This window comes from Cupressus sempervirens, chromosome 9 (genome assembly GCF_028749045.1).
Source record: "Cupressus sempervirens isolate cs-2001-9-10 chromosome 9, ASM2874904v1, whole genome shotgun sequence".
Lineage (NCBI taxonomy): Eukaryota > Viridiplantae > Streptophyta > Pinopsida > Cupressales > Cupressaceae > Cupressus > Cupressus sempervirens.
In genome coordinates this window covers 436,116,167-436,142,697 of record NC_143126.1, presented here as the reverse complement: position 1 = coordinate 436,142,697, position 26,531 = coordinate 436,116,167, and the positions used below count along the sequence as shown (strand labels likewise).

At 37.0% G+C, this 26,531-nt stretch overlaps 1 protein-coding gene across 1 annotated transcript in view; it reads left to right on the top strand.

The window, feature by feature from the left end:
* Positions 1-26,531, top strand: part of LOC149539170 (uncharacterized) — a 350,582-nt gene that overhangs the window by 271,822 nt on the left and 52,229 nt on the right. The window contains exon 10 of the mRNA XM_089800496.1: positions 24,360-24,401. Within this exon, the coding sequence (XP_089656622.1) occupies positions 24,360-24,401 (42 nt within the window). The remainder of the gene's footprint in view (positions 1-24,359; positions 24,402-26,531) is intronic.

Here is a 26,531-nt window from a genome sequence, read left to right as displayed (position 1 = left end):
TGAAAGCGGCAGCTTGGACGTATAAGGACTTAAAAGGAGTGCCACCAGAGCTATGTGTCCACCGGATACCATTAATCGAAGGTGTGGTACTTGTACGGAAGCGGCCGTATCGAAAGAATAAGAACTATGCAGCATGGGCTGTGGAAGTTGCACGAAACAGGTGGAAGGTATGGCGTCAGAAGCATTTAAAACTGAACAACTTTCAACCCGATCAATTGGTACTGAAGTATAATGGACAGAATGAAATAAGGCCTGGAAAATATAAAGTTAAATGGGTTGGACCATACAAGATACGAGAAGTTGGATATAACGGAGCAATTAAATTGTGGACACTAGATGGAAAAAAAATACCGGATACCGTAAATGGATCAAAGTTGAAAATATACAGGGACAGGAAGGATCCTTTGCGGGAAAATAATTGAACGAAAAAAAGATGTGTGTAAATAATGTAAATAACGTACATATGTATGATATTGAAGTTGAAGTGTCAAGTAATAAATTGTAGTTTTAAAAGTATGAAGTGCTAAAACAAGGAAACTTGAAGCATAAAGTAAATTTAGTGGAATGTTAAATATTAAATGTCAGAGGGAGCAAAAGTCTGCCGTACGGTCTACTGTACGGCCTTAGAAGATATCATCAAAGGAAAAAGTATGAAGAAAAAGCTTGAGCAAATAATAGAATAATAATAAAGTGGGAAGTGAGGGAATTTAAAAAGACCTTTTGGATGACCGTACAGGCTTGAGGTTTAATTTTGTAAATGAAATCAGGTTGTACTATACGGCAGAAAACAGGACTGTAAGGATGGAAGTAGGAACAAGCCATAAGGATTGAGGACAATACAGGGACCGTACGGTGGTTGAAAAGACGAATTGAGGGCAAGGTGAATAAGACCGTACGGTCTCAAGCTGAACGCCATCGTACAGAGTGGTGACCAGAATAAAGCCGCAAAGAAAAGTAGGTATTCATCTGAAATAACTTCATCTATTCTTTATATTCAGAGACGAAGGGTATTAGGAAAGGAAGAGGAATTGCTGTAGCCGATTCATAAAGCAAGTCTACAGGAAAGAGGAAGTGGAAGAGCTAAAAAAAAAATGACGACAAATTAAAACAGTTCGGAATGAGTAATGCATGATGCCAAAGGTGGGGGTAGACATAAGCAGTTGCTACAAAGAGTGTGGAATTGGAAGAAAATGATAGAAATAGTGTGTTCCGTGCAATTTTGTGTGGGTTTCGGAGTGCTAATTTGGTCTTGCCAGCGAGAGGCACTGCCCCTCGACCCGTCGTTGCGGATATCAGTTGTGGAAAGTCTGACCAATTGGTGAAGACTTGGAGCTGTTGCAGGCATGGATAGTCTGTGTGCTAGAGGCACTTGGAGCAGGTGTTGGACGTGAAGCTGTCTTGGTGGATGCGTAGAGAGCTCGAGAGGAGCTGATCATCTAGTTGGAGGTAGTATAGTGACACTTGGCTCAAGGTACTCAGGAGTGGGAAGCAGAGAAAGCGGCACGGGTGGCTATCAAGGTCAGCTAAGGAGACAGTATTGTGTTAGTAGAGGCTACAGATGCAATGTGGTTTGGAGACCAGTTGGGTGCAGGCACGAGACAAACGTGAGAGTGATGTGGCAGAAGCAGATTTATCTTGTTGTAGTTAGTCAGTTAATGTATTTTGTTGTTAATGAAATTGTGTAATAAATTTTTTGTATTGTTGTCCGGAGACGACCTTTCTTTTGGGGGGGGATGATGTTGTCGGTAAATGTGTAATGTAGCCGGTGTGTAGAGTAGTATCCGAACGGGTGCGTGACACTTTAGTCACCCCTTCGGAAAGGTATATGTACACGTCCAAGATGGACTTTGGAATCATCGATAGATCGATAGATCATTGTAGTCATTGTAATCGGATTGTAATCTGCAAGTGCATACATGAATGAAGTACTTGTTCTGAATTGAATCATGTTATACATGTGTTAAACTTCTTATCCTATGCGGTAAACACTATCCACAAACTCCTGATAAGATGTAATCTGATTATGCTGCAATGTAATCAATCCATGATACCAGCATTCGTGTGCTGCTCCTTCTAGGTGCAAAGTGGCAAACTTGATGGCTTCCTCTTCTGTCATGGGTCGAAGAGCCAAGAAAGTATCCAACTTATGAATCCATGATTGTGCAATAGATTTGCCACTTCCATCAAACATAGGTGATATAAGCTTATTAGTAGCCTACTTGAGATCCTTATTTTGATTCCGAGGTCTCCTCTCTTGTCGGGACCTGTAGTAGTCCATCCTCGTTTGTATAAAACAGTCAAAATGCATGAGCTCTCGAGCTCCTAGTGTCAATCATTGCCATTCATCATGAGCAGCCATTTATACATCAACAAAGGTAGGCTCCCCATCATCTTCAACATTCTCTTTTACTGCACGTTCTTCCCTCAAGAAGGTGGGTCGTGTAGGTCTATCTACTGTTCTGGAAAGAGTTCTATGAACTCTGGGTGATTCCACTGCACTCTTGTTATCCCCTTGCTCCCGATTCCGTCTATCCTGTGTGTTCATGCGCTCAACCACGGTGGTGAGTGCCTACAAAGCCTCAAACATCCGCTCTTGTCCTGGAACCATTGCTCTAAAAAATTCCCTTGTTTCTTGATCCTCATTCCTATTGTCTCTCGGTGGGCTATGCTCTTTCCTGTCACCCATGGTGTCTTGCTGCTTATCAAAATCTTGTTCCCTGTCAAACCCAGCTCGCTTGCGAGTGTAAAATTTGTGAGGGCTAACACCAGGTGTCTGCATGTGATTGCTAAACCCTTACGATGGTAGGAATTTAGCTCTGATACCACTTTAATGACCTTGCTCAAATCTGATTGAAAACTTTTACTTTTTGGCCTTGGAAATTTTGTCAAACACTTCACATACAAGGGTCATATGACTGATATAACATTTCAATTTTCTTTAATGATTCTTTTCTTCAATTAGCATCAATGAGAATGCTTGCAAGAAGACTCAAAATTGACTAAACAATGACCTAACATGAATGTGCAACTTATTTTGAGAATATTCAATGCATATATGTGATTGAAGCTATTTGCAATATGTAGCTACAACAACTAGTAATTATGACAAACACTTGGGATGCAACCTAAGATGACATCGATGCACTTACAGCTAAGCGACATTAATACAAACACTTGGTATGCAAAATTATAACATTATTTATGCCAAAAAAGAGAACCTATAGCCAATTGACATTTTGTCAAACAATTGGCATGCAAACTAATAAGCTGATCATGAATGATAAAAACATATTCAATCACATCTATATCAGACTAGCAACTTATGTCTCCTTTATTGCACATATAATGTCAACTACAATGCTAGTATGAAATGGCCAAGACTCTTGGCATTACAACATGTGCAAACTATGTAATTTTCTAAGTACAAAAGCAGCCTTAGTATGAAATCTAAAATGCAACAGATAGGCAACAATTGACTTGGAAAACCTGGTACACAAATTGTAGAAGAGCTGGAGACTTGATTGTAACGCTTGTTGATGATGAAGACCCCTCCAAATGAAGAAATCGACTCCCTTGAAGTGTTGCCCCTATTCTTGCCTGGCAATACTTTAGATAAATAAATGCAGACTTTAGGCTCCTTGAATTTGTCCTTGAAATGATTGTCTCGGTGATAGCAATTGAATGCAACAATACCATGAACCATAGGATGCTTCAATGATGAGCTATGAACCAAAATGTCTTGCCAATGGTGCCATTTCTGTAGTATATCAGACCACTGCAATTATTTACCAGAAACCTAATAGCTACTCCAAAATATGCCAAAACAATTGCCAAGCTCTCCCAAGATGAATGCTCAAATACCCACAAAGAAACAATACCCAAATGAGGCCATACAAGAAAAAATCTGAATATGATATGCAAAATTGTCCTCTATTAAAATTCGAAAAAGATTGATAACTATGACAACAATGTGCAATAAATAAAATTGACCCAATAAAAGGGAAAAGAACGATTTGATTGGGCTCGGATCATGAGCGAGAATCTAGAGTTGCAACTAAGAACCGTACAAAACCAAAAGCAATTCTACATGGGATCCTATCTGTTTTACCTAATTGCTAGATTGTATAAGAGTCCGACACTGAAAACCTTGGGAGAAGTTGGCAGTGGGCCGGGGCAATATTTGGTGCATGAATGCTATCCTTAGCTTCATTTGCACAACAACAAGGATTACAAAATGTTTTGTGACGCCTTTGCCATGAAGACAGTAAAGTTATTACAAGGGACACCTGCTAAGAGACTCTCATCGGAAGTAGAAGGAAAGATAAAGAAATATGGTAGTTGGTTTATCCAATTTTCACAATTTACCTACATTAGAGTAGTAGGAAGCACAGTTTGTCCCAAGAGGCTTCCAAGATACCCACCCGACAAGGTAGTTTTGATGGAATTGGCTAGGCAACTTGAGTATTATGACAAAACAATGAGAAATGAAGGTAAGACAGGGATTACCTAGTCATTTGGAATGGGCAATGATAGTTACCCCAATCGAGTTGCCTTTGTAGTTGCGGAGAAGGAATTGGAATGCTATCACTTAGGATGGTACAGAGCAAGGCAAGGATTCGATCCTAATGGTCTTATCAAGGTATCTCATAGAAATGCATTTAAAAATGTTCCCACTACTTAAGACTTTTTGGCTAATGCCAAGGATGACTTTCATGTGAGAAAGCTAGCTTTCTCAAGGTTGTCGGTAAACATGATGAGAGATATCAAATGGAGAAGCCTTGATATTCCCAATCAACTAGAGGATGATGGAATTGTGTTGAGAGAAGATTATGATACAGTAGAAGGATTAGAGTTGAATCTAGTAGATTGGGATGATCATCAAGATCCTTCCTTGGAGGTAGTTACAAGAGCAGTTGATTTGCTTACTGAGTCATGGTACAATGAAATATTAAGGAAGCTACAAAGTCAAAGGATTCCTCTTACTTACGAGAAGATGAAACCAAAAGAAGGTCCAACAGAATCAATCGGACAAAAGGGTGAAGGAAGTAGCTGGAAATAGGAAACAATTAGAAGCAAGAAAAGAGCTTTGGAGGTTGAGAAGAGCAAAGTACATTTGGCACCTCCAAACAAGAGACAGCGTGCAACATCGTCAAGAGAAAGCATAATTAAGGCTAGAAGCCAAGAGGTCAATTCAATTGATAAAGGGGTCGCGGTAGAGGTGAGTTCTGAATCAGAATCAGGTAGTTGCAGTGAGAGCACTAAGTTCTCTCCTCTCTTAGAAAACCAACAAGCAAATGACATGACAATTACTAGTGGAGAAGGAGATGGGCCAATTGATATCGAGGCAATGAGTCAGGCGCCCGAGGCCGTTGGTGAAACTTTGTTAGTCGAACCAAATCCAAATTTGGGGAGATCCACCGCACCACTATGGCTAAGGAAAATGCTTATGATAAGAGGTGAGGTAGTAACTGCTCAGATAGTTGAAGACATCCAAGGACTAATAGAAAAGGGGGATAGTGAAAACCAAAAAGAAATGGTAAATACGGTGGCAAAGGTAATCAAGAGTGACAATGAAGGTTACTGAAAGGTTCAGATTGCTACACCAATAGTCAACAAGGCATTGGATGAGATTGCGCCCCAGGAATACGAGATAGTGGAGCACAATTTGGTAAGAAACACAGATGATATGGAATGTGAAGAGATTCAGGAGGGTATAGCTTCAATCAGAGAAAGGTTGAGGAAGGCAAATGAAAGGATCATAAAGTTGGAGGCTAAGAACAAATATTGGAGAGATTGCCAACCTATCCAACAATTGCACCAGGCAACCCTTCCTCAAGATAGCGGGAGCAACCTAGAAGAAATATCAACTCAGCTACATGAAGTCAGGGATTGGATTCATGATACAATCCAAGATGGGCGAAATTTCTTGCCTTCCTTCATCTCGACATTCCGGTCATTAGTGAATGTAAAAACCAAATTCAAAGTATTTGAAGAGGAGTGGAAGGATTTCCTTCCACTCAAGGATTTAGCTATTCCTAGGCTATAGGCATTCATTGGGCTAACGGAGGCATATTTGGAAAGTGCCAAGTTGGTTGATGAAAGAGGTTTGAGTACGGTTGACTCTTGGATTGTTGCCTTGACTACTAGATTGAGAACACTTAGAGAGATATAGAATGCAATTGCACAGCACAACCCAAGCATTGACACTTCCATTTCAACCATGATGAGTGATGTTGGGGTGACACTTGATTTTGAAAACATCAGAGAAGAGGGCATTGATGAGACAAGACTTGGGTCAAGATTGGATGAAATAGGAAAGATTGCTATCAAGAAGAAACATTTGGGCACCCTTTCGTCCCAAAATACATTTATCGGATTTGCAAAAGAGTATGAGAAGGACCATGAGAAGACACTACAAGCAGCAAGCAGCATGATGAAATCGACTGAGCTCAAGATAAAGCATACACCTTGCCCTCCCATGGAGGAAGTCAACGAAAGGCTAGCTAGGTTGATTGCCTTAGCTAAAAGAATGAAAGAAAAAGGGAGATTTATATTAGAAGATCTTTAGATGTAAGCCCAAGTGGCAGTTTCTCTTTCTTCTAGGGTAGGATAAGTGTCTAATTTTGATTGGCCACCATTTTGGTGCCTTTTCATTGGTTGCCACTTTTTCACTTTTTTCATTGGTCCATTGACAAGGTGGCATCTTCTCATTGGCCAATGGGGTGGCATCCCTAATTAGGGTTTTTAGGATTCAATCTGGATTGTTGGTTTTGCCTCTTTATCTCTATTGTTGATTGTAAATTTTGGCCTCTATATAAGGCCATTTTCTCTAATTTGTACTGGTCGGAGAAAATTGTTGCAAAGATAATGCCAAAATTTGCTACTTCTTTCTCATTGTTGTGACTTGCATGGTGATTAAGAGCCTTTGGTATTATTGCATGGTTTCTACTTTCTAATAGTTAAGAGTAAAATTTCTTTTCAAGTTGTTAAAGTGGATTGCATTTCAAGTTGTTAAGTAAGAGTAAAGTAGATGGATAGTTGCATGGTAGCATTAGTAGATGTTTGAAAGGGATCAATACTAGGCCACAAGCATCCTAGTGGCTTGTTGGAAAGCCTTGTCTGGTAAACTAGTTTACTTTCCTTTGAATCATTGCACCTATGGAGGTGGAGCCGCCGGTTAACTTTCATTAGATTCGATCCTCGTCCATTTGCTAATCTTCCATTCATAGGAGCAGGAGTAGAGTAGCAAGTAGTTAGGAGTTGGAGTTTTGAAGAAAAGAGTTAGAAGGACACAACTCATAAGAACAGTTACCCTCCATCATCATCACCCTCTCGATCAACATCATCTAGTATTCACACCGAATCACCATCACCATCATTCCATCAAAGTCCAAGTCATCCTCAAACAAACAGCGTGAGGCCGCCTACGTGATTACCAACAAATCACATCGATATACTGAGTTAGTATCCATAGGTGTAGGGAACATTGGAGTTATTTTCATGTCTTCATGAGTATTAACTTTTCAAGAGAGGAATTGAGGACTTGATATTCTATATCAAGTGTTTAATTGTTAATATGTTATGTGGTACAAAAACTGACATCAACAGGATCCATCACAGGTTCAAGTGTAGCAACAACCTATGCTCGTTCACCTTCATCATCAAGATGTCTTCCCTAGGGTGGGGCTGTCTTAATAGCTTCCAACTTAGTAGCATTTTGTGTCAACATATCAGCTAGTCCTGGTTCTCCATCTCTCCTTCCATGAACCATCTTGAAACCCTCTGCAATTGTAGGTTAGATCACAATCTGCCACCCCGCAACAAATCAACCAACTAGGAACCTCGACAAAAGATCTAGATTTACAAACCTAGGTCAACCTTGCTCTGATACCACCCAACGCAAGGCAGGTTAATAATTATGCCCAAAGGCTCGCCTAATCACCAAGCAATCTTGCTGAAACAATACCAACACAAGGAGAGAGAGAGAGAGATAGAACAAACAAACCAATGTATTTCATTCATTAAGCTTTATACTCTTGGCATGAATGCTGATGGTATTCCTATAGTGGAATATATTAGCATTGTTGGAGACATGATTCAAAGCTTATGTGTTGCATTCATGATAGAGTTTGTTATTGATGTCAACATTTTGGTTATTCTAGTTCGCGCAGTTCGGGGATTAAAGTTCAGCTTATGCGCTTTTGGAATTATGCTCTAGAGTATGTCTAGATGCTACAGCTAAGAGCCCATGTGGAAATATGAAGACTGGACAAAGTTATGCAAATTTTAGTGAAGGCAGGTTTTAGACAACGTTTTTGGAAAGTAGGTACTATTGTTTGAATTTTATCTCCTAATAGGTATGGAATCTAGATGAGTGAGCTGAGCCAGAGTTTGAAGACATGTTGAAGATGACTTGGTTAAGTTAGAATGATTAAATGTTCATCATATGGAAAGTTATGGCAGTTGTGAGCCAACAAATTGATTGTATTCTTAAAAGATGTAATATTGTAATGTAACATGTATTCTAATATCTTAAGGTGGTCTTATATTATTATTGTAAATTGGGAAAGCCTCAAGGCCATCTTAATAAATTATTTTAGGACTTGGTATAAAGGGAAGATTATTTCCTTGTGGTAGAGTGTCCGTTGTTGGTTATGTGAGCTTGAATGTGAATATCTTTTGGATTAGAGTAGAGTTTAGTGTAGTTAAGGCACTGTGGGTTGAAAAGGAACTGTTTTTGGCAAGACAAGTTGATGGTTGAATAGTTGTTGTTCTACATTGTATTATTTGGATGGAATGCTACAGAGGCAATTTGGATAGTGGGTTCAGTAGTCTTCCCTTCAACCCCTAACAAGGTTGGCACAAATCCTAACAGGGATTCAATGTCTTCTAATAGGGACTCATATGTATTGATTGTATTTCATTTACTCCTAATAGGGTCCATACTCTCACTAGGAACTTTTATATTAGTACATCATTTTGTGGGTACCATCCCCACCAGGGTTTTCCCTTTGATCAAGGGTTTCCCTGGTTATCAAATCTAGTGTTATTGTGCATGGTTATTTTTCTATGGTTGTTGTATCTACTGTTTAGATGTTTCAAAATTAATAAGGATATTGAGAGTTGTTTGAAAAGTATAATTGATTCACCCACCCCGTCTAAGTTATATGGTAGACTTTACTTTCTAACACATTTATGTTGGGTTTTATACCTTCTCGGTTGTGCCAATACAAAAGGGTTCAATAACAGAACAATCCTCTTACATCCATGTGAGAGTCTTGATCTCCAATTCTTGCTAGCTACTATTGTCTAACTGTTGATGATAATAATGATGACGATTGCCAGAAAAAGAAGGCTCCCTATTTATAATAGGCAAAATGACTTACAAATATTTCTAGATCCACATTGGAGAAAACAATGATCACATATAGGGCCACACGCTTCCTAATGATTGATCCTATTATTAAATCGTGACCACATTAGATACACAATTCAGCCATAGGAATAAACCACTTGGTGAGACCAAAAGCCAATCAGCACTGAGTGCCAAAATAATTTTGTGAACAAGAACAAGACATCACGAAACAAACATAGTATTCACTGACGTTACTCGGTGAACACAACACAAAGAATATAAACCAAGCCAACTTGGTGAACAAACATAGGAACACTTCACCAAGTCAATTGCAAAAACAACTACTGAGCAGAACCACAACGATAGCTTAACACTTCTACCGAGTAGGATTGCTGTAAACTTGAGATGCTCTTGCATCAATAGATTTTGAATCTTGATTCAATCCTTGCAAAATAAATTTATTTTTGAGTCAAAATAAATGCACACAAATAGCAGCCATTTTGACCAAATCATATGCCATGTGCATGAAGAGCACTCAAATATACTGGGGGGGGGGGGGGTGGGGTGGGGTGGGGGCGGGGTGAATCAGTACATCAGTGATTTTGCCAGATTTATTTATTTTATTCAAACAATTGCTTTAATAACTTTAAATTCTGAAACCAATAACTATGAACACATTAACACAATGTTTATGTGGAAACCCAATGTGGGAGGAAACCGCAACAAATAATTGCTTTTATATAACATAGAATCTTTTTACAATATCTTTGTAGGCTTCAACCTACGAAAGGCTCCAACTTCGATTCTACGAGCACCAACCCGCTGGAAGCTACAACTCCCACAGTTTGCAAGCTTCAACCCATTCAAAGTACCTATTCCCAATTCTGATTTTAAATCTGAAACTCCACCTTTGTCTTCGTTGCTTTTACAACTGGTGATGGAACTATGCACTTTCTTTTACCTTGATGTCAGCCAATCTTTCTTCAATAGAGATATGTTTGACACTCCTCTCTTTGCTTTTATAATTCTGATTAAATATATAACAGATTTATAATATCTAAATATATTTCTTTTATTACCGCTCTTCTTTTATCCAAGCTGCTCAAGCTGCTGACTTTTATTAGATATTGCTTTTCAAACTTTTCTTCTTACACTTCATTCACCACAACTGGCTTCTCATTATATCTTCTTCTTTTCATACTTCATATTGTTACCGCATGGGGTAAATAGATTAATGCACACAGACAATAGACAAGAACAACAATAGTAGTACCCTTTTTTATTATTCGCATATGCCAAGAGATTACATAATGCTTCCAATGATTACAATGATTTCCCACGGTGTACATATACCATTCCGAAGAACCTTCCCGAAGGGGTCCGTCGGCTACATGACAAGCCATCTGCTACACAATATTTACCGACGACATCAATCCGTTGACTACACAATATCTATAGATGACATCATCCCCCCCAAAAAAAAAGTCGTCTCCGGACGACAATTACAAAATATCCGAGACAAATTAACAAACAAAATACATTAACTGACTAATTACAATAAGATAGATCTGTTTCTGTGGCACCACTTTCGGATTCGTTCTGTGCCTACATTAAACTAGTCTCCAAACCACGTTGCATCTGTAGCCTCTGCTAACACAATATTGTCTCCTTAATCAAGCTAACCCTTATAGCCACTGGTGTTGCTGTCTCTGCTTCCAACTCCTGGGTACCCTGAGCCAAGTCTCACTGCATTGCCTTCTACTAGATGATCGGCACCTCACGAGCTCTCTATGCATCCACCAAGACAAGTTCACGTCCAACACCTACTCCAAGTGCCTCAAAGTGTATCATCCCTCTTGAAAGGCTGACTCCATTGATCTTTCCACCTCTGGCACACTATGCCTGTAGCAGCTTCAGGTATCATCAACTAGTCACACTTCCCACGACTGATAACCGCACCGACTGAAAGTCTAGGGGGCATCGCCCCAGGCGCGCTCTCTATCGCGATACAAGACAGTGTCGAGGGGCAGCGCCCTCGCCACCAAGACCAAGTTGGCACTCCCAAAGAATGTTTACCGTCTGGGTAATTAGATCAATGCATACAGACAATTAACAAAAACAACAATACTCCTTTTATTATTCGCATATGCCAAGAGATTACATAATGCTTCTGTGTGATTGCCAAAACTTCCTCTTCGTTTATCGCAATGGTGATCAGATTCACTTCTGATTTCGGGCACTTGGCATCTTCATGATCTCCAAGACCGCATCATCTGCATAACAACTTCGGTGTATTTGTCGTTGTACAGTCTCGGGCAAAGTGGCCCCACAAATTGCATGCGCGACATTGTACCATCGGATGACCATTCGCATCATACTAAATCCGACTGCAGCTCCCATTATTATTTTTGGCATTGCTATTGTTTTGACCTCACCTATTATTTCTGTACCCTCTCGACATGGCACCCTCGTTGCTGGTGTTTCCGCTCCCTCCTGCCGCAGAAGCCTCTTGTGTGAGAAGTACTTGTAGAGGTCCTCTTGTTTTCATGTTGAAAGGGCATTCCTTTAAGGAATGTCCCATAATTTGGCAGATCTCACAGAACTGGGTCTTCGGACAGGATCCTTTCATGTGTCCTTCTGTCTTACATTTCGTACACCAAAGGTCGTTTCCCTTCTTTTCTTTTTACATGTTCTTAAATTCTTTCATCATTCGGATCATGTCTTTCTGGAGAGCTCAAACCTTCTTGTTGCCCTTTTCGTTGTTGCTGCTCTCTTCTTTCGAAGACTCATCGCCGTCCGACTCAAATGAGCTACTCTTCTTCTTCTTTGTTTTCTGCTCACTTTCCAAGTTCATCGCCCGATTGTATGCTTCAGTGTATGAGGATGGCGGCACAATCTTCATTTTCTTCCACAACTTTGGGCATAGTCCTTCAATGAACCATCTCTTTTGCAACCCATCCACCGGCTTACTATCCATCTTGTTGATTAAGTCTTTTAATTTTCTGGCATATACTCGAACTGTTTCATTTTTCCTTAGCTTTGTGTTGTATATCTTTGCTACGATCTCATTGTTGTCGTGCAACAATTGAAATTCAGTGGTAAATTCTTTTTAACGTTGTCCCAATTGGTTAATTTTTGGGGATCTGTGTCGGCAAACCAATAAATTGCTACTCCCCTTAGGGTTGCCGAAAATTGTCAGACCCATTCATTTGTAACTGTTATGCCATTCACCCTCCAAATTGTTTCGCATGTTTTACAGTGTCAGATTGGATCGGCTATTCCATCACCATCAAACTTCGGCAACTTTTCTTTCGGTCCAGCCATTATTACTTTATTGTGTGTACAGGCATTGCTCGACACTCCCACACCGGTGTTGTTCGGCACTACCACACTGGTGCTGTTCTGCACTCCCACACCGACGCTCTGCACTCCCACATCGACATTGTTCGACACTCCCACACTGGCGCTTTGTACTCCCTCACCAACGCTGTGCACTCCCACACTGGCACTCTCTCTGACAGTTGTTTTATTTCCAACAGCTATGTTCTTTGGTGAAGAAGGGTCTTCCCGTTTCGAAAGTGTATCGTAGACGAAGAGTTCACTCCATGCTCGTGCTCTCTCAGCACTCTGAGCCGTGCGAGTTAATTCCTTTTGTCTGGATTCTCTTCCCTCGGCGAATACAGGTTCAAAAATTCCTCCCTTGCTTCTTCCACCAATTCCACCCGCTGTCGAGTCTCCTCCAACAATTCCTCAGTGCTTTGATATCCGTCGGCAATTTGCTGAAACCTCCGTTTGCGTTTGGCTTGTTGTACCAAAATTAAATTTTCTTATGCGGTGTGTATTCCATCTTTTCCCTTTAGCTTATTTCTGTCCTTGTTAAGCTGATTTGGCATTAGTTTGCATTCCTCTACCTTCGTTCCAGGTCCATCAAGCAACGATGCCAAATGTTTCTGCATGTGGTAAATAGATTAACGCACACAGACAATAGACAAGAACAGAAACAACGATGCTCCTTTTTATTATTTGCATATGCCAAGAGATTACATAATGCTTCCAATGATTACAATGATTTCTCATGATGTACATATACCATTTCGAAGAACCTTCCCAAAGGGGTCCGTCGGCTACATGACAATTAACGACTACATACTAATCTACCCGTCGTTGACACAATATTTACCGACGACATCAACTTGTCGGCTATACAATATCTACCGATGACATCAGCCTGTTGGCTACACAATATCTATTGACAACACATATATTCGCTTTCCACTATTCTGCTCTTACTCACTTTATTCTCCATGCTATCTTTTTTTTTTTTAAAGTAATTCTTGAATCATCTTATATTTATATGTATCATACGTAGCTTCAAAATTAGAAGATTGTATCTTTTTGGAAATGATGACATTTTAGAACTATTAGTTACTCCATCTTTTTAACCCTTAATTTCATCTTCCTTTAGGGCCCATTTGGTTGCAGCCATAGGATTTGAAAATTAGAATAGAAAATGAGCATAGAAATGGAAATGGGGAATGGGAATGGAAATGACAATCCCAATCGTGTTTGCTTCAACTAGAATTTGATTGGGAATATGTTAATCCATTTTTTGGTTGTACAAACTTGAAATTGGAGTAAGGTTAAGTTTATAAAAACAACTGAAAATTTTCATTCAAAAGCTATGAAATCGTACTAATATGAGACCCAAATGATGAAATTCATCAAAACAACTGAAAATTTTCATTCAAACCTCTCAAATCATACTATACTGAGACCAAATAAACAAATCCTCATGAAAACGAGAAAAAACACTAAAAATAAATCGACTTGTGTGAATCTAGTCATTGTTGGGCAGGTGAAATTTGTGTTAGATCTGAAGAATTTCTCTGCAATTGCTTCGAATGAGTGGTGTCGATTTGGATCCATGTACTCTGCATCATCTGTGGATGATTCAATATGAATTTGGATTTCATTCTTTTCCTATCACTTTGTCGATTTGGGGATTTTTCCACATCATCCAACCTAACAATTATTTTTATTTGCCCCAACGATCCCACCGTTGCAAAGAGTGGGAAACAATGTAGAGCTCGACAAAAGTGTTAAGATTAGGGATTTTCTAGGCTTCGTTAATGGCGGATTCATTCTTTTGTGCTCTGCACCTTAAATTTTTGTGCTTTTAAAAATGCAAGGTTGACCAGAGAAAACGATACATTATAAAATGAGAGGGAAATAATGATGGAGGCTATGGCTCTTAAGCACTCCAAACAAAGTCCAAAATTTCTTATAATATAAAAAATTATTATTAAGAATAGGAATGGCCTATTCCAATAACAACTAGTTTTTGGAATGGACATATGCTCATTTTAAGGGTAAAATTGGAATATGTATGCTTATTCTCTATTCCGATTTGGGGTACCAAACAAAGAATACATTTCTTATTCCAATTTTTCTATTCCTATTCCAGCAACCAAATGGGGCCTTAGAACTACGGACGGACTAAGTATGGTATTTTATTTCAATATATCAAACATTATTTACTTGTGTTCCATCCTTCCATTTCCACATATTGTTCGATGAATATGCTATTCTCCACGGTCTTCACTATTGATGAAGATGCTATTCTGGAATTGATCTATGTAATCGCTTGTTTTGGCAATTACTTATTTTGTTATTTGTCTTTCATATTCAAACATGTCCGTAATGAATTTGACTCGTCTTGATTGGATAATGTCAATCCATCTTCGTTGGATTAAAATGTTTATATTGCTGGAGCCACTGAAAATCGTAGTCACTGCATACATAGGTTCATCATTGTTATTCACACATGGTTATTTTGATATTATTGAGCTCCAGATTGTTGTCATGTATTGCAAAGAGGCTGCCGTGTATGTGCGTGCTCTTGCTAAAAATATTTAATTGGTTTAATACCCAATGATCCTAAATCTGGAAGATTAATTTATTATTTCATTTACCATCACTCACACAAGATCATTCGAATGCCGTCTTTGTCTAAAATTGTCACAGGCTGTATCATTCCAATGACGACTGTGAGTAACATATGCCAGGCGTCATTTGTTATTTGCAATACTTATCGAGCTTATGGAGGCTCCTTACATGTGAAGTAGCTTGAATCATTTCTTTAGTTTTTGCTCCTGCCGCCATCATTAGACTCTCATCATTTGAATTGTTTTCCCTTGACAAAATTCTGGACTTGCATGGTGACAGATTGATTGGGTTTCCATTTGTCTTGTTAATTAATAGAGGAGATGTGATACATATTGCCACTATCATCAAACTGGGAAACTCATTAAGTGTTGTGATTTATTTGCTGATTCTGATTTGAATGTTTATCCATATCTTGACTTGATTTAGGCTTCCCATTTTAGTTATCTTGTATTATTACACTGTTTGTTTTGCAACTTCAAACGATATTCCATACTCATCGTTTTCCTTACAGTGGACTTGAATTAAATTCCATCATGGCTTCTAAAGATGATATGTTATTTTCATGTAATGTCCCCTCTTTAGTTCGACATGACATTGATCATGGATTTTGCCTATTCCAGACTCTCGTAGGCAAATGGTGTGGAGAGAGAGTCAATTTTGCGGATCAGATGGTCATATCTTGCTCTTGAAGAAGTGTTAAGAGGTTATATTTTATTATTATGTGTTATTGGGGCCTACATGTTATAATTTTAAGTTGAGTTGCACTTTTTATTTTATAAAATTACTTTATTATAAAAAGTGCATTATAATGAGATTTTATAAAGCATGTTTCTAGAAGTTCTAGCAACTTCTTAGAAAAGTGAATAAATAGAGGGTTGGGCCTCTCATTTTGGACATGCTTGGATTTGAGATTTCTTCTACTTCTTCCATTGTGGAGCAAATTTGTAGTCTCTTGGGTCTGGAAATTATTTGATCTTTGGGAACGAATCACTCCCTTGGATTGGCGACTTTGAGGGTGTGAAATATCACCTGAATTGTTGCATTTGAGGAGTTGGTAATTCAGCCATCTCATTTGGACTTCATTGAGATTTAGTTATAAGGGTTTACTTTGGTTGGAATAAGGGTTTCAGTTGTGCCCTAGCATTTGTGGATTGATTAATAGGGTTTGTAGACACAGTTGTGCATTATTTTCAGACTGCCAGTCCAGGGTTTGGACCCACGTTTTTGCTCATAACTCTTAATTGGCTTGACGGATGAATTTCATATTTTAAGGGGTTATTCAGCAACCCTAGGCGCCCAGATTTATTGCTTTTGGAGTGACAAAAAAGGCTGCAATATTTTTATCTAGCAGCCGTACCAGGCCGTACCTGTACGGCCCTGTCAGTTAGGCAGCAGCAGCAATTTTGTGAGTTGGTTTGGGGCAGATTGCGAGGTCTTCGTGTGGCATTAATTCAGCATTCATATTTGGCAAAATTGGAGCTATTCCAGGTGCACAAACTGAAGTTTTGATTGCCAAAATATTGCATGTTTTGGATTAGAACAGTCAGCACTGTCATTGCATAAATAGTTATTTCCAGTCATTAATAACTGTTGTAAAAGTTTCGTCATTTGCATTCCAAATCTGAACTGGGTTATTGTTCATGTCATAACATTGCATTGTCAAGAGCTTGATGTGTTAGAAGTGCATAGTTATGACAGTCTCTCATTGTAATCAGTTCTATTTGCTGTCATAAAATCAGAATTGCATTGGACTTCATATTTGAGTTTCATATTGTCATCTATCTCTTAGATTGGTAGTGTTATAATCTGGAATTGTTGTTCATACATTATTGGCATCATATATTGAGGTTTTGTTGTACAACAATTAGTAATATTGCAGCCTTATTCGGTTACATGCCAACTGTTTGACAAAATTCCTAAGTCCAGTTTGAGGGTTTCGGTGGCCTTTATAGTAAGGGTCATTACATTTCAACACCTTGACCATAGCATCCATTCTGAATCGCCATTTTGACTATGACAATTTTGTTGCTGTCTTACAAATAAGACTTACTTATATACTCTGTTGAACATTTGTATTTCATGCTTAGGTATCTTCAATAGTCTGTCCATTATTATAAGACAGGTTCCCCATAGTCTTTTTCTTGGATCAGTCAACAATATTGGTTACTGTGATGATTATCACTGCTGTAGAATGTCCTTATTTTGTACTGTTTTCTGTCAGTTTAGATCATTCTCTTCATACAATTATTAGTGATTTGATGCTTGATATAATTCTGCTTTTCTAAATGAATCGCTGCATAAATATACAAATTTCTGAATGTTTGTGCATGACTGATGTGTCTGTAGATATGCTTGATACATAGTCTTCATGTTATCTAGGTCCCTTTGACATCAATGACAATCCAAAAACCCATTTAGGGCATCAAATGCAAGTTTTGAAGAATGATAAACATTCTGGAAATGAAAACTAATGTCCTAGAACTTACCTTGAAACAATAACTTTGAGATTTGATGAATAAAAATGGCCAAAAAATAGCTGATTTCTTGTAAAAACCTGCCCTGAACAGGCTGTTTTGAGAGCAGAACACATTAAATTTGCAATATTATTGAGCTTGGATTGATGAATGAGGGATATGTAGGCAAAACACCACTATTGGAGAAGCAAAACTTGGATTTTTATGATTAATCATGTGCAAATGATTAGCAAAAACGTGTTCACCTAAAGGCACTCAAGAAAAAGAAATTTTTGGAACTAAAAAGCATCTTTTCCCTTCAAAATTGCCACCGAAGAGATTTAGTCCAAAAATGCCTTGAATGATGAGGATATGCAGGTATTTAGAAGCCCAAATTATGTGCTTTGATGTCCAAAATCGCCACCCAAGAAATAAGAATTTGCTAGGTGAGTATAGACGCATTTTTGGCAATGGAAAACATGCATTTGGATGCCCAAAATCACCTCCCTTAGTGACTTGATTGCACAATGAAGAGAAAACATGCCTTTTGAGTATAATACCATGTGCTGTCATGCTCAATATTGCCGCCCAAGTCCTTATTGCTCTTAATGTGAGCTTTGGAAAGAAGTTATGGGCTTTAGAAATGCAAAAGCTTGGGATTTTAAGTTATAATGCCCTCATATATGCATTTGCAAGTCAGAACACCTCAATAGAAGAAGTATAGATGTGTCTTAGAAACACAATAATATATGTAAGTTCAAATACACATGTTATTTGGTTTAAATTCCCCACTATTGTGCATTTAAATTATTACTAAAGTTAGAATACATGTTAGTAAGCTTTTGGAATGCAATAATATGTGTTATTGAATTGAAATCCCCCACTTATAAAGCCATTATGTCATCGACAATTTACAATAATAATATGTAAATATGCAAAAGCACATAAAAACCTCACTTATACATGTCAAGTGATATGCTTTTAAATAAGAATGTGCTATTGCATATAATATTTCACATTTATGCATTTGGGACTTGGTTTTATTCAGAGTGAGTTTTACAAGATGATTTGCATGTGGATACTATGCAATGAGTGATAAAAGCCCCACTTTTAATGCATTTCAGTGCTTTGTGTGATTATATTTAATATATAACTATAGTTTTCACTAAAGTAACAAGAAAATAGAGTAGAAAATCTGAAAAAGGCAATTTTCATTAAAACATTAAAAACTATGGTCAAGTTAAAAATTCATAAAAATTATTAGGTATTATTAAAAATGGCAAATGGAAGTAGAATCATCAAATTAAAGAGAAAATGAAAACAAGAGAAGAGACAAGGAAAACCCTAAGGCAACGAAATAGGTTAAATATCCATATGCAAAATCCATTTCCATATTGGCTAAGAACATGAATCCCCTTGCTAAAGCTGACATCATTTAGAAGTTTCTTGCTCGGATATACAAAGGTAACCCTTGCTTCAACAGTTTTAATGCATTATCTAAATTACACGAAGAAAGGGGGAAAATCTTAGCCAAGAAATGGAAGAAGGAAAAGATAATCAGAAATGCTAGGTTCAAAATAAATTCTTCCATGACACTAGAAAATAGAGATATAGAAACCCCAATGCAGCCATGGTGGAAAAAGGAAGAAGGTATTTCAAATGGTTGGTTATTGTTACAAAATCATTAAAAAAAGGCAGTGCCGAAAAAATATAAGATATGGGAAAATCTCCAGAATGACAATGGGAATTCATTTGTTTCGGGGGCAAATTGAATTCCCGCTTGGAATTTGAGAAGGATCTCAACATTTTCAATTGAACAATACTCTGTTTCAAGAAAACCTTCAAATGCTCCACATGGTATCACAAACCCTAGAAATCTAACAGTTAATAATCAAAAGAAAGATGAGAAAAATCCTAGAAAGAATGTATATTTGAAACAAGAAGTTGAAGTATTAAGGGAAGCTTCAATAAACCCTAAACCTATAAATATTGAAAAACCAAAGCACTCAAGAAATATTATCAGTCACATTGCGGCAGTTTTGAATGATAAATATATAGAGGGCTTTTGACGCCAGTGCTAGAGGCATTGATTGGATGCAAATTGGGGAGGACCTCCATCGTCCATGACATGTATTGTTGAATGGATATTGAAATCTTTTGACGCCCAGGTAAGTATTACTACTATTTCTAATAATTTCATCATTTTAGATTGTTGAAGTGCAATTTGAGAAATAAACTCTTCAATGGAGCATTAGCTGTTGAAGGCCATTTTGTAATTTTTTTTTACAATGGAAACCCAATATTGATTCGGAAAAAAGTTGTAAATGAAATCAGACCTACATGGATATAAATTAAATATCTTCCATTTGGATTTTTATACAACTAAATTTTGAAAGGGATGGGTAGTCTGATAGGAGAGGTATTAGGAACGTAAGCAAATCTCTTAGATAACACCAATTTAAAACTACCAATCAATCAAAGGTTAAACACTAAGAACTTTAAACCACCGAAATTAATAACTAATCACTCTATATATATACTCCATTTCTATTTTAATTCAAGTTAATGTTCATATGTTTTAGTCAATCTTATGTGATGCCTCTAATATAAATGCTTGTTAGACTTCTTGTCATTAGTGCTTGTGTGCATCTCCTTCTCATGTTTGATGGTTTGTATAGTATTTCTCCAATGTGGATATCGATTACTTTAATGCAGATCACAAAACTTGGTAAGTAAATCTTTGACATCAACGACAACTTTCTGACTATACCTTTGACATTGATGATGGTCATGTTGCTTAATTTTAACACATGTTAAAATTCTGACATGAAAATTTTATTTTGATAAAATCACATTTTCATTTTGATATTTGAAAGAATATAAATGTCCTTGTATTATTCGTCTCTTGAATATACAATTGATATTTTACAAAAATAATGAAATGTTGGAGGCAAAGTATTTCACACAAGTCGTGAAAACAATTGCTATCTTTCATATGTACTCAAAACAAAAAAAATGAAACATATGGGAGAAAGTTAGAGATAACCAGTCATTGCCTTTCAGACTTTGACTGGTTAGATGTTCTGTTGTTGCATTGTCGCTCGTGGTACAGCTCTCGATCTGGTAAAGCTCATGGTTCATCATTCCCCTGCAGGTGAAAAAGGTGGGGTTAGATCTTTTTGATCTAAGCAATGACTAGTTACCTACAGCTACATTCCTGCACATGTTACATTTTTCTTATTCTGAATACATACAAAAAATGCAAAGTATAATGTAAAAGGGACGATCATTTTGATACGAAACCTTTCATTATAATCAAACACAGACATGTTCAATTCATAAGAAATAGCTGCAAATTTTAAGATATGTTTTATGACTGTCACGAGCCCGTGCTCGAACATCATAAAATATTCTATTTGTTTATGGTTACATCTGTTCCATCAAAACAAAGTTTGTGCATGTGCTGAATAAGTAAATAAAAGCGACTCTCCAAGGAAATGCAGAGAGCGGCAGTTGCAGAGAAAGTCCTGACGTATCTAGGTAATAGATACAAGAAACTATTTTGCAGACAGTGATATCTCCCAGAAAATCCAACACAACAGTTATAAGCAATTACAGGAAAACAACAGAAGAATCCGAATATACTGAAGCTGTCTAAACTGAGAAAAGGAATAACAAACTGAGAAAATAAGATGATTTCTATTTGGGAAAAGAAATCTCAGTTAACGTACAGGCATTCTATGGCATTTCTCTCAAAAACCCACAGCAGAAGCAACAGATTAGATATTCTTAGAAATAAGGGAAATTAGTGAAATATTTTTAATGGTGGCTAGAATATGTGTAAAATCTATGCATCTATTCTGAATATTCAGAACTGTTGACAACTCAATATGGGCGTTGTGGTGGAAGACCTACACCATGTAAGAATTTCTTGAAGATCCTTTTAACTAGTTCTGAGCCTGAGCTAGATTGCTAAAACTGGAGTTACAAACCCATCATGGAAAACAATCAGCAATGAAAGTCAAAAAGGTTAAAACTGAAAACACATGATTACATAACAAGCAGCTACAGGCGAAATTTACAGAGCATGTTTCCAGAAAAGTGCAAAATAAAGTGAGAAAGCCCAGTTTTTTAATTCTCGAGCAATGATTCAATGTTGGTCCCCAAAGATCTAGTTTGGGTTTTTTGTAATATGTAACTTTCTGTAAACAACGACATTCCTCACAGAAGAAGCCTGTAAAAAACGACATTCAGCAAAGGAGGATTAAAATGCCCATAGACTGTTATGTAATTTCAGAAAAAATCGCACAGCAGGTTCAAAAGCAGAAGCATCAGTGATATCACAATAGCGGCTACACTTACGCAGAAACTCTTATGCCATGATGACCTTTCATTCGAACAACAGAAAACAGTAATATCACAATGGCCTTTCAAAGCAAGATTACCTCTTTAACAAACGACTTCAGCCGGCGCGGTTCCAGCACAGAAATACCTCCATTCATGGCGGCCAAATGAAGTTCAAAGAATTGCAAACCCCAGCCGACTTTTTGTATAAATAAAACGAAATTGGAAAGATATTTTAGGGCATATAAACCGACACAACATATATTCCATATTGCATGAGATTTGAAATCCGATGGGATATATCGGCATCACTATAATGTTTTGTGATTAAATAAAGTCTTTTGTTTTATTAAATAGTATAGTAATGTATTACTTTAGCCAAGTAATATATTATTATATTATTTAACTTTTACCATGAATAGATATGTAATTTAAATTTGCAAAGTAAAATGTAATAATAACAAATCAAATTGATAATATTATAAATCAATTGATTGTTGTTAATTTGAGCAAATTTGATTCAAATAAATCCATTTTCGGATTTAGAGGGGAAAGAGAATCTGAGTTAATCTTATGATTAACAAGTCATTATGACATGTGTCTTTTAGACTAAGTCCTAGAGTCTTGTTTTTTAGAGACTTAGTAGCTTCTTTTAAAGTCTATTTAAAGTTTTTTTGAGTCTTTCCAGGACTGTGGGTCGAATCTTGACTTTGTCCTAGCTTTTTTGGGCCATGTGTTGTTTTTTTGAGTCTTTTAAGGGCAGTTAAAAGTGACTCATAGGTTCTGTTATGACTTGGTGCAGTTGTTAAGCTGTGAGTCAGCTTTTTTGATAGGTTTTGACTCCCTTATTGTAGCCTTTTTTCCTGATTTCGACCAGGAGTTTTGGTATTTAGTTTTCTAAAACTGTAATACCATGGATGGATAGAGTTCTGGAGAGAGAATAGATCATTGTGACATCTTACTGTCCTTTGTATACTCATTTTTCCTGGAGTTGTATCTCTGAAGTGATGTTTTTCGACCTTTGAAGGCATAATACAGTTGACAGAATCTATTTTGGGACTCATTGTTGTGTGCAATACAGGTGATTTGATGTTATTTTTCTGTGTTCTATCAAGAACCTCTAAAAGTATGTCTCATTTTCGCACCTATATGTCTTAGTAAAACCTCTATGCATAGGTCATAAGTCGTGCATTTTAATGAAATTATATTGATTATGATCTATGTCTTTTTTGATATTTTTCGTTAAAGCCCTCTCCTGAAACACTTTTATGCAGAGATTTTCATCAAAATAGTATTCTTAACTACATGTTATTTCATTGTGCTTTTAGACATAAAATCATTTCGTCTTGGTGTATCACTTTCCTAGTTCAGATAGTTATTTTCCATTTTTCATACTTTCTCTTTCCCTTTCCCTCACAAGTTCATACTATAGGTGAAATATCATAACATCATACAGGAACCGGCCTAGAATCCGGAGGTTTAGTCACCTGAATAGTTTACCCACAAACTCGTGATTGTTCCAATGTTTCACTAGAATTAATAAGTGTTTAAACACTTATTTTGAGGGTGCAAATTCTGGTGATAACAGGTCACACGAACAATCTTGTCATTTCTTGTGAAGCCCTTTGACATCAATTCCCCAAGCTTGAATTCTGCAAACGCTTGGTAGAAAATCTCTTCATGCAATCAATATAACTTCAATAGCATGGAATGGTTCGACTTCTCCTTTTTGGCTTTAAGAATTTCACAAGTCAAAATCTATCATGGAACTTCACCATTACACTTCTCATAACTTCAAATATATTTGCTTTTGATGCATTTTTTATATATTTAACATATGATGGTTAATCATATTTCCCTCCAAAAAGTAGATGCCAATATTCAACTTATAAAATACCCATTTAATGCACTAGGCCTCACTTTATAATAAGCTTTATCTTTATTATTAATCAAAATTAGCTTATTAATTCCTCCAAATGATATACTTAAAATCCAGATGCCATTGTGTGAGCCAATCACCTAAGTGCCCTACCAAAAATAACAACTTAGCTCATCTGGATACTGTCCTAGATGTGAATTCTGATGTCTTTGGTTCCTGTATGGCAAAGATTAGCTTTCAAATCTTGCATATATTTTGTCTTTGTGTATTCTTGTAACTTACATGATGAGTTGTATGTTTAAGCATAAAATAAAGTCTTTCTAGCTAACGGTATTGCAGTTAAATGTTTAACTAACATTCGTATTGTGAATATTATGTGCAGCAAGGGTCAATCCAGTGACAACTTACGAGGAAAACCATACCAGTTAGTTCTCAATACTTGTCCTAAATTTACGCTTGTATGTCAAGTGTAATTGTTTATGATTCAATTTTACGGATCCTATATATTTTAGATCTCGCATATCATCTTTAGCAAGTTCATAGAACTGTATGATTCTTTTCAAAACTTGGTATTTATCTTAGGATTAATATCATATTTCAAGTGATGGCACATAACATTATCTCATTTCAAAGGTTTAATTGGTGATTATGTGTAGTTTGTTTACTCTTTATGATGAATTTCCTTTCATTTTTTTCCATTTTCGAATTTTAATAATGAAATCTTCCTTGTTACTTTGAGAAATTGTTGTCATTGATGTCAAAGAGTATTTTGTGGAATATTTAGTGGAAGATAGCTTCTGTCAAATTTATGGCACTCTAATTTTGCTGGTAAACAGATATGTCACTCCAAGTGTTTCTTTGAAAATAACCGTGTTATCCCTATGGGCAGTGACAACTGTGCCAACAATAGGATAGATTGAATCCGATCACTATCCTATTACAATCTCTCTGCATTTGAGAGGGGCATCTACCTCGGCTGATGGGTGTATTTGTAGATCAGATCCACTCCAATCTGATTATCATCTGCAAGTAAGCAAAGTATATGAGTACTCCTCAAATCAAAATTGCTATCAATAGAACAGTCTGATCATGAGTTTAATATTCATTTACATCCAACTTTTAAAAAAATGAATACTCATAGTCTAACTTTAAATAAAAAAAAGTGACATAGGCCTCTTTTACAAAAAAGTTATTTGAAGCTCATAACATCAAAATGAGACCAAGATATTGTTGTTTTCAGTGTTTTCTCTACACGTCCCTTTCTCAATCTAAAAACAAATTGTCCACGTGCAACTTAACCTGCAAGGAAAACATATTCCAATTGAATTTGTTCAACATCATTTTCTTCCCATAAATTCAGTCCTTGCAAGCCTTTGCAAAACTTTGTCTCCATTCTTCTTCCTGTGAGAGTCTTTAATGCTACTGAGAAGAATCTAGAGCTCAACATCAACCTGCCATGAGTATCTGAGAACCACTCACAATTTTGTCCACTAGCATGCTATGTATATGAACTTTTTTAACACTTTGATTAAATGTATCTGCATTTTTCTAATACTAGTCTCATGGCTATGCATGACTCTGTTACCTGTAAACTTCTTATCAGTTATATATTTGGGAGAATACACCAACTTTTCTTTCCTTCAATTTTTTTAAAGACACACAAGTCATATAGAGACTCTATCTATTTGATTGTTGAGCTTAGATTCTTATTTAGCCTCTGTAGATTATTCCACCTATATCATAGTCCGCGATTTTCATATAAGATTTGGAGGCATCAAGTAAATAAATCCACACAGTCACTGCAATTTTGATGGGCCATGGACATCATCTGAAACAAATTTCTCCTTGCTTGGCCATATGGACTGTCCATGAATAATGACTTTTAGAGACAAATAATTTAGAGAAGCCAAAATCCATGGCTTATAGGAAATATTTTTGTTTATTGTTAACATATGCTTGTCTGATGTTCACCTTTTTGTATAAAAATTCCTTAATCACCATGGAATTATTAATGCTATGTTACAAAGACGCTTGGAAATTGTGGCATTAATAGGAACCCTAACTGGAGTCATCTCTTCTAAGATAGCTTGGGCATTATTTGTTGGATGACTCAAAGAATTAATAGACCTTATTAGTATGTTACCAGTTTTCTTAGCCCCCTTGGCTTCCATTTCTTCTCTCTTAAGATTCATACTAGCCTATGTGACTAGCATTGTAAATTTGGACTTTAGCTTCCTTAGCATTTTGCAACTCAAGTTTGAGACCCCCACATTTTCTTACCAGACCCTGAGTCGTAGATCACTTTGATCCAAGCTCCTTACTAGCATTGGATGGAAATGGGCCTATTTCTTTGGCTTGGCCATCAGTTATTCATATCTAAACTCCACAGCTGAAGAACCCTTTATGACGAATTTTGTGAGAGATTGAGAAGTGTAATACTCTGCAATATCCTCACGGATACTATCACTGTTACTTGGCAATGAATGATAATTCATCCTGGCTTGGTTTAGATTATAGGCGTATTACACAAGACTTGCATGTCCATAAAGTACGA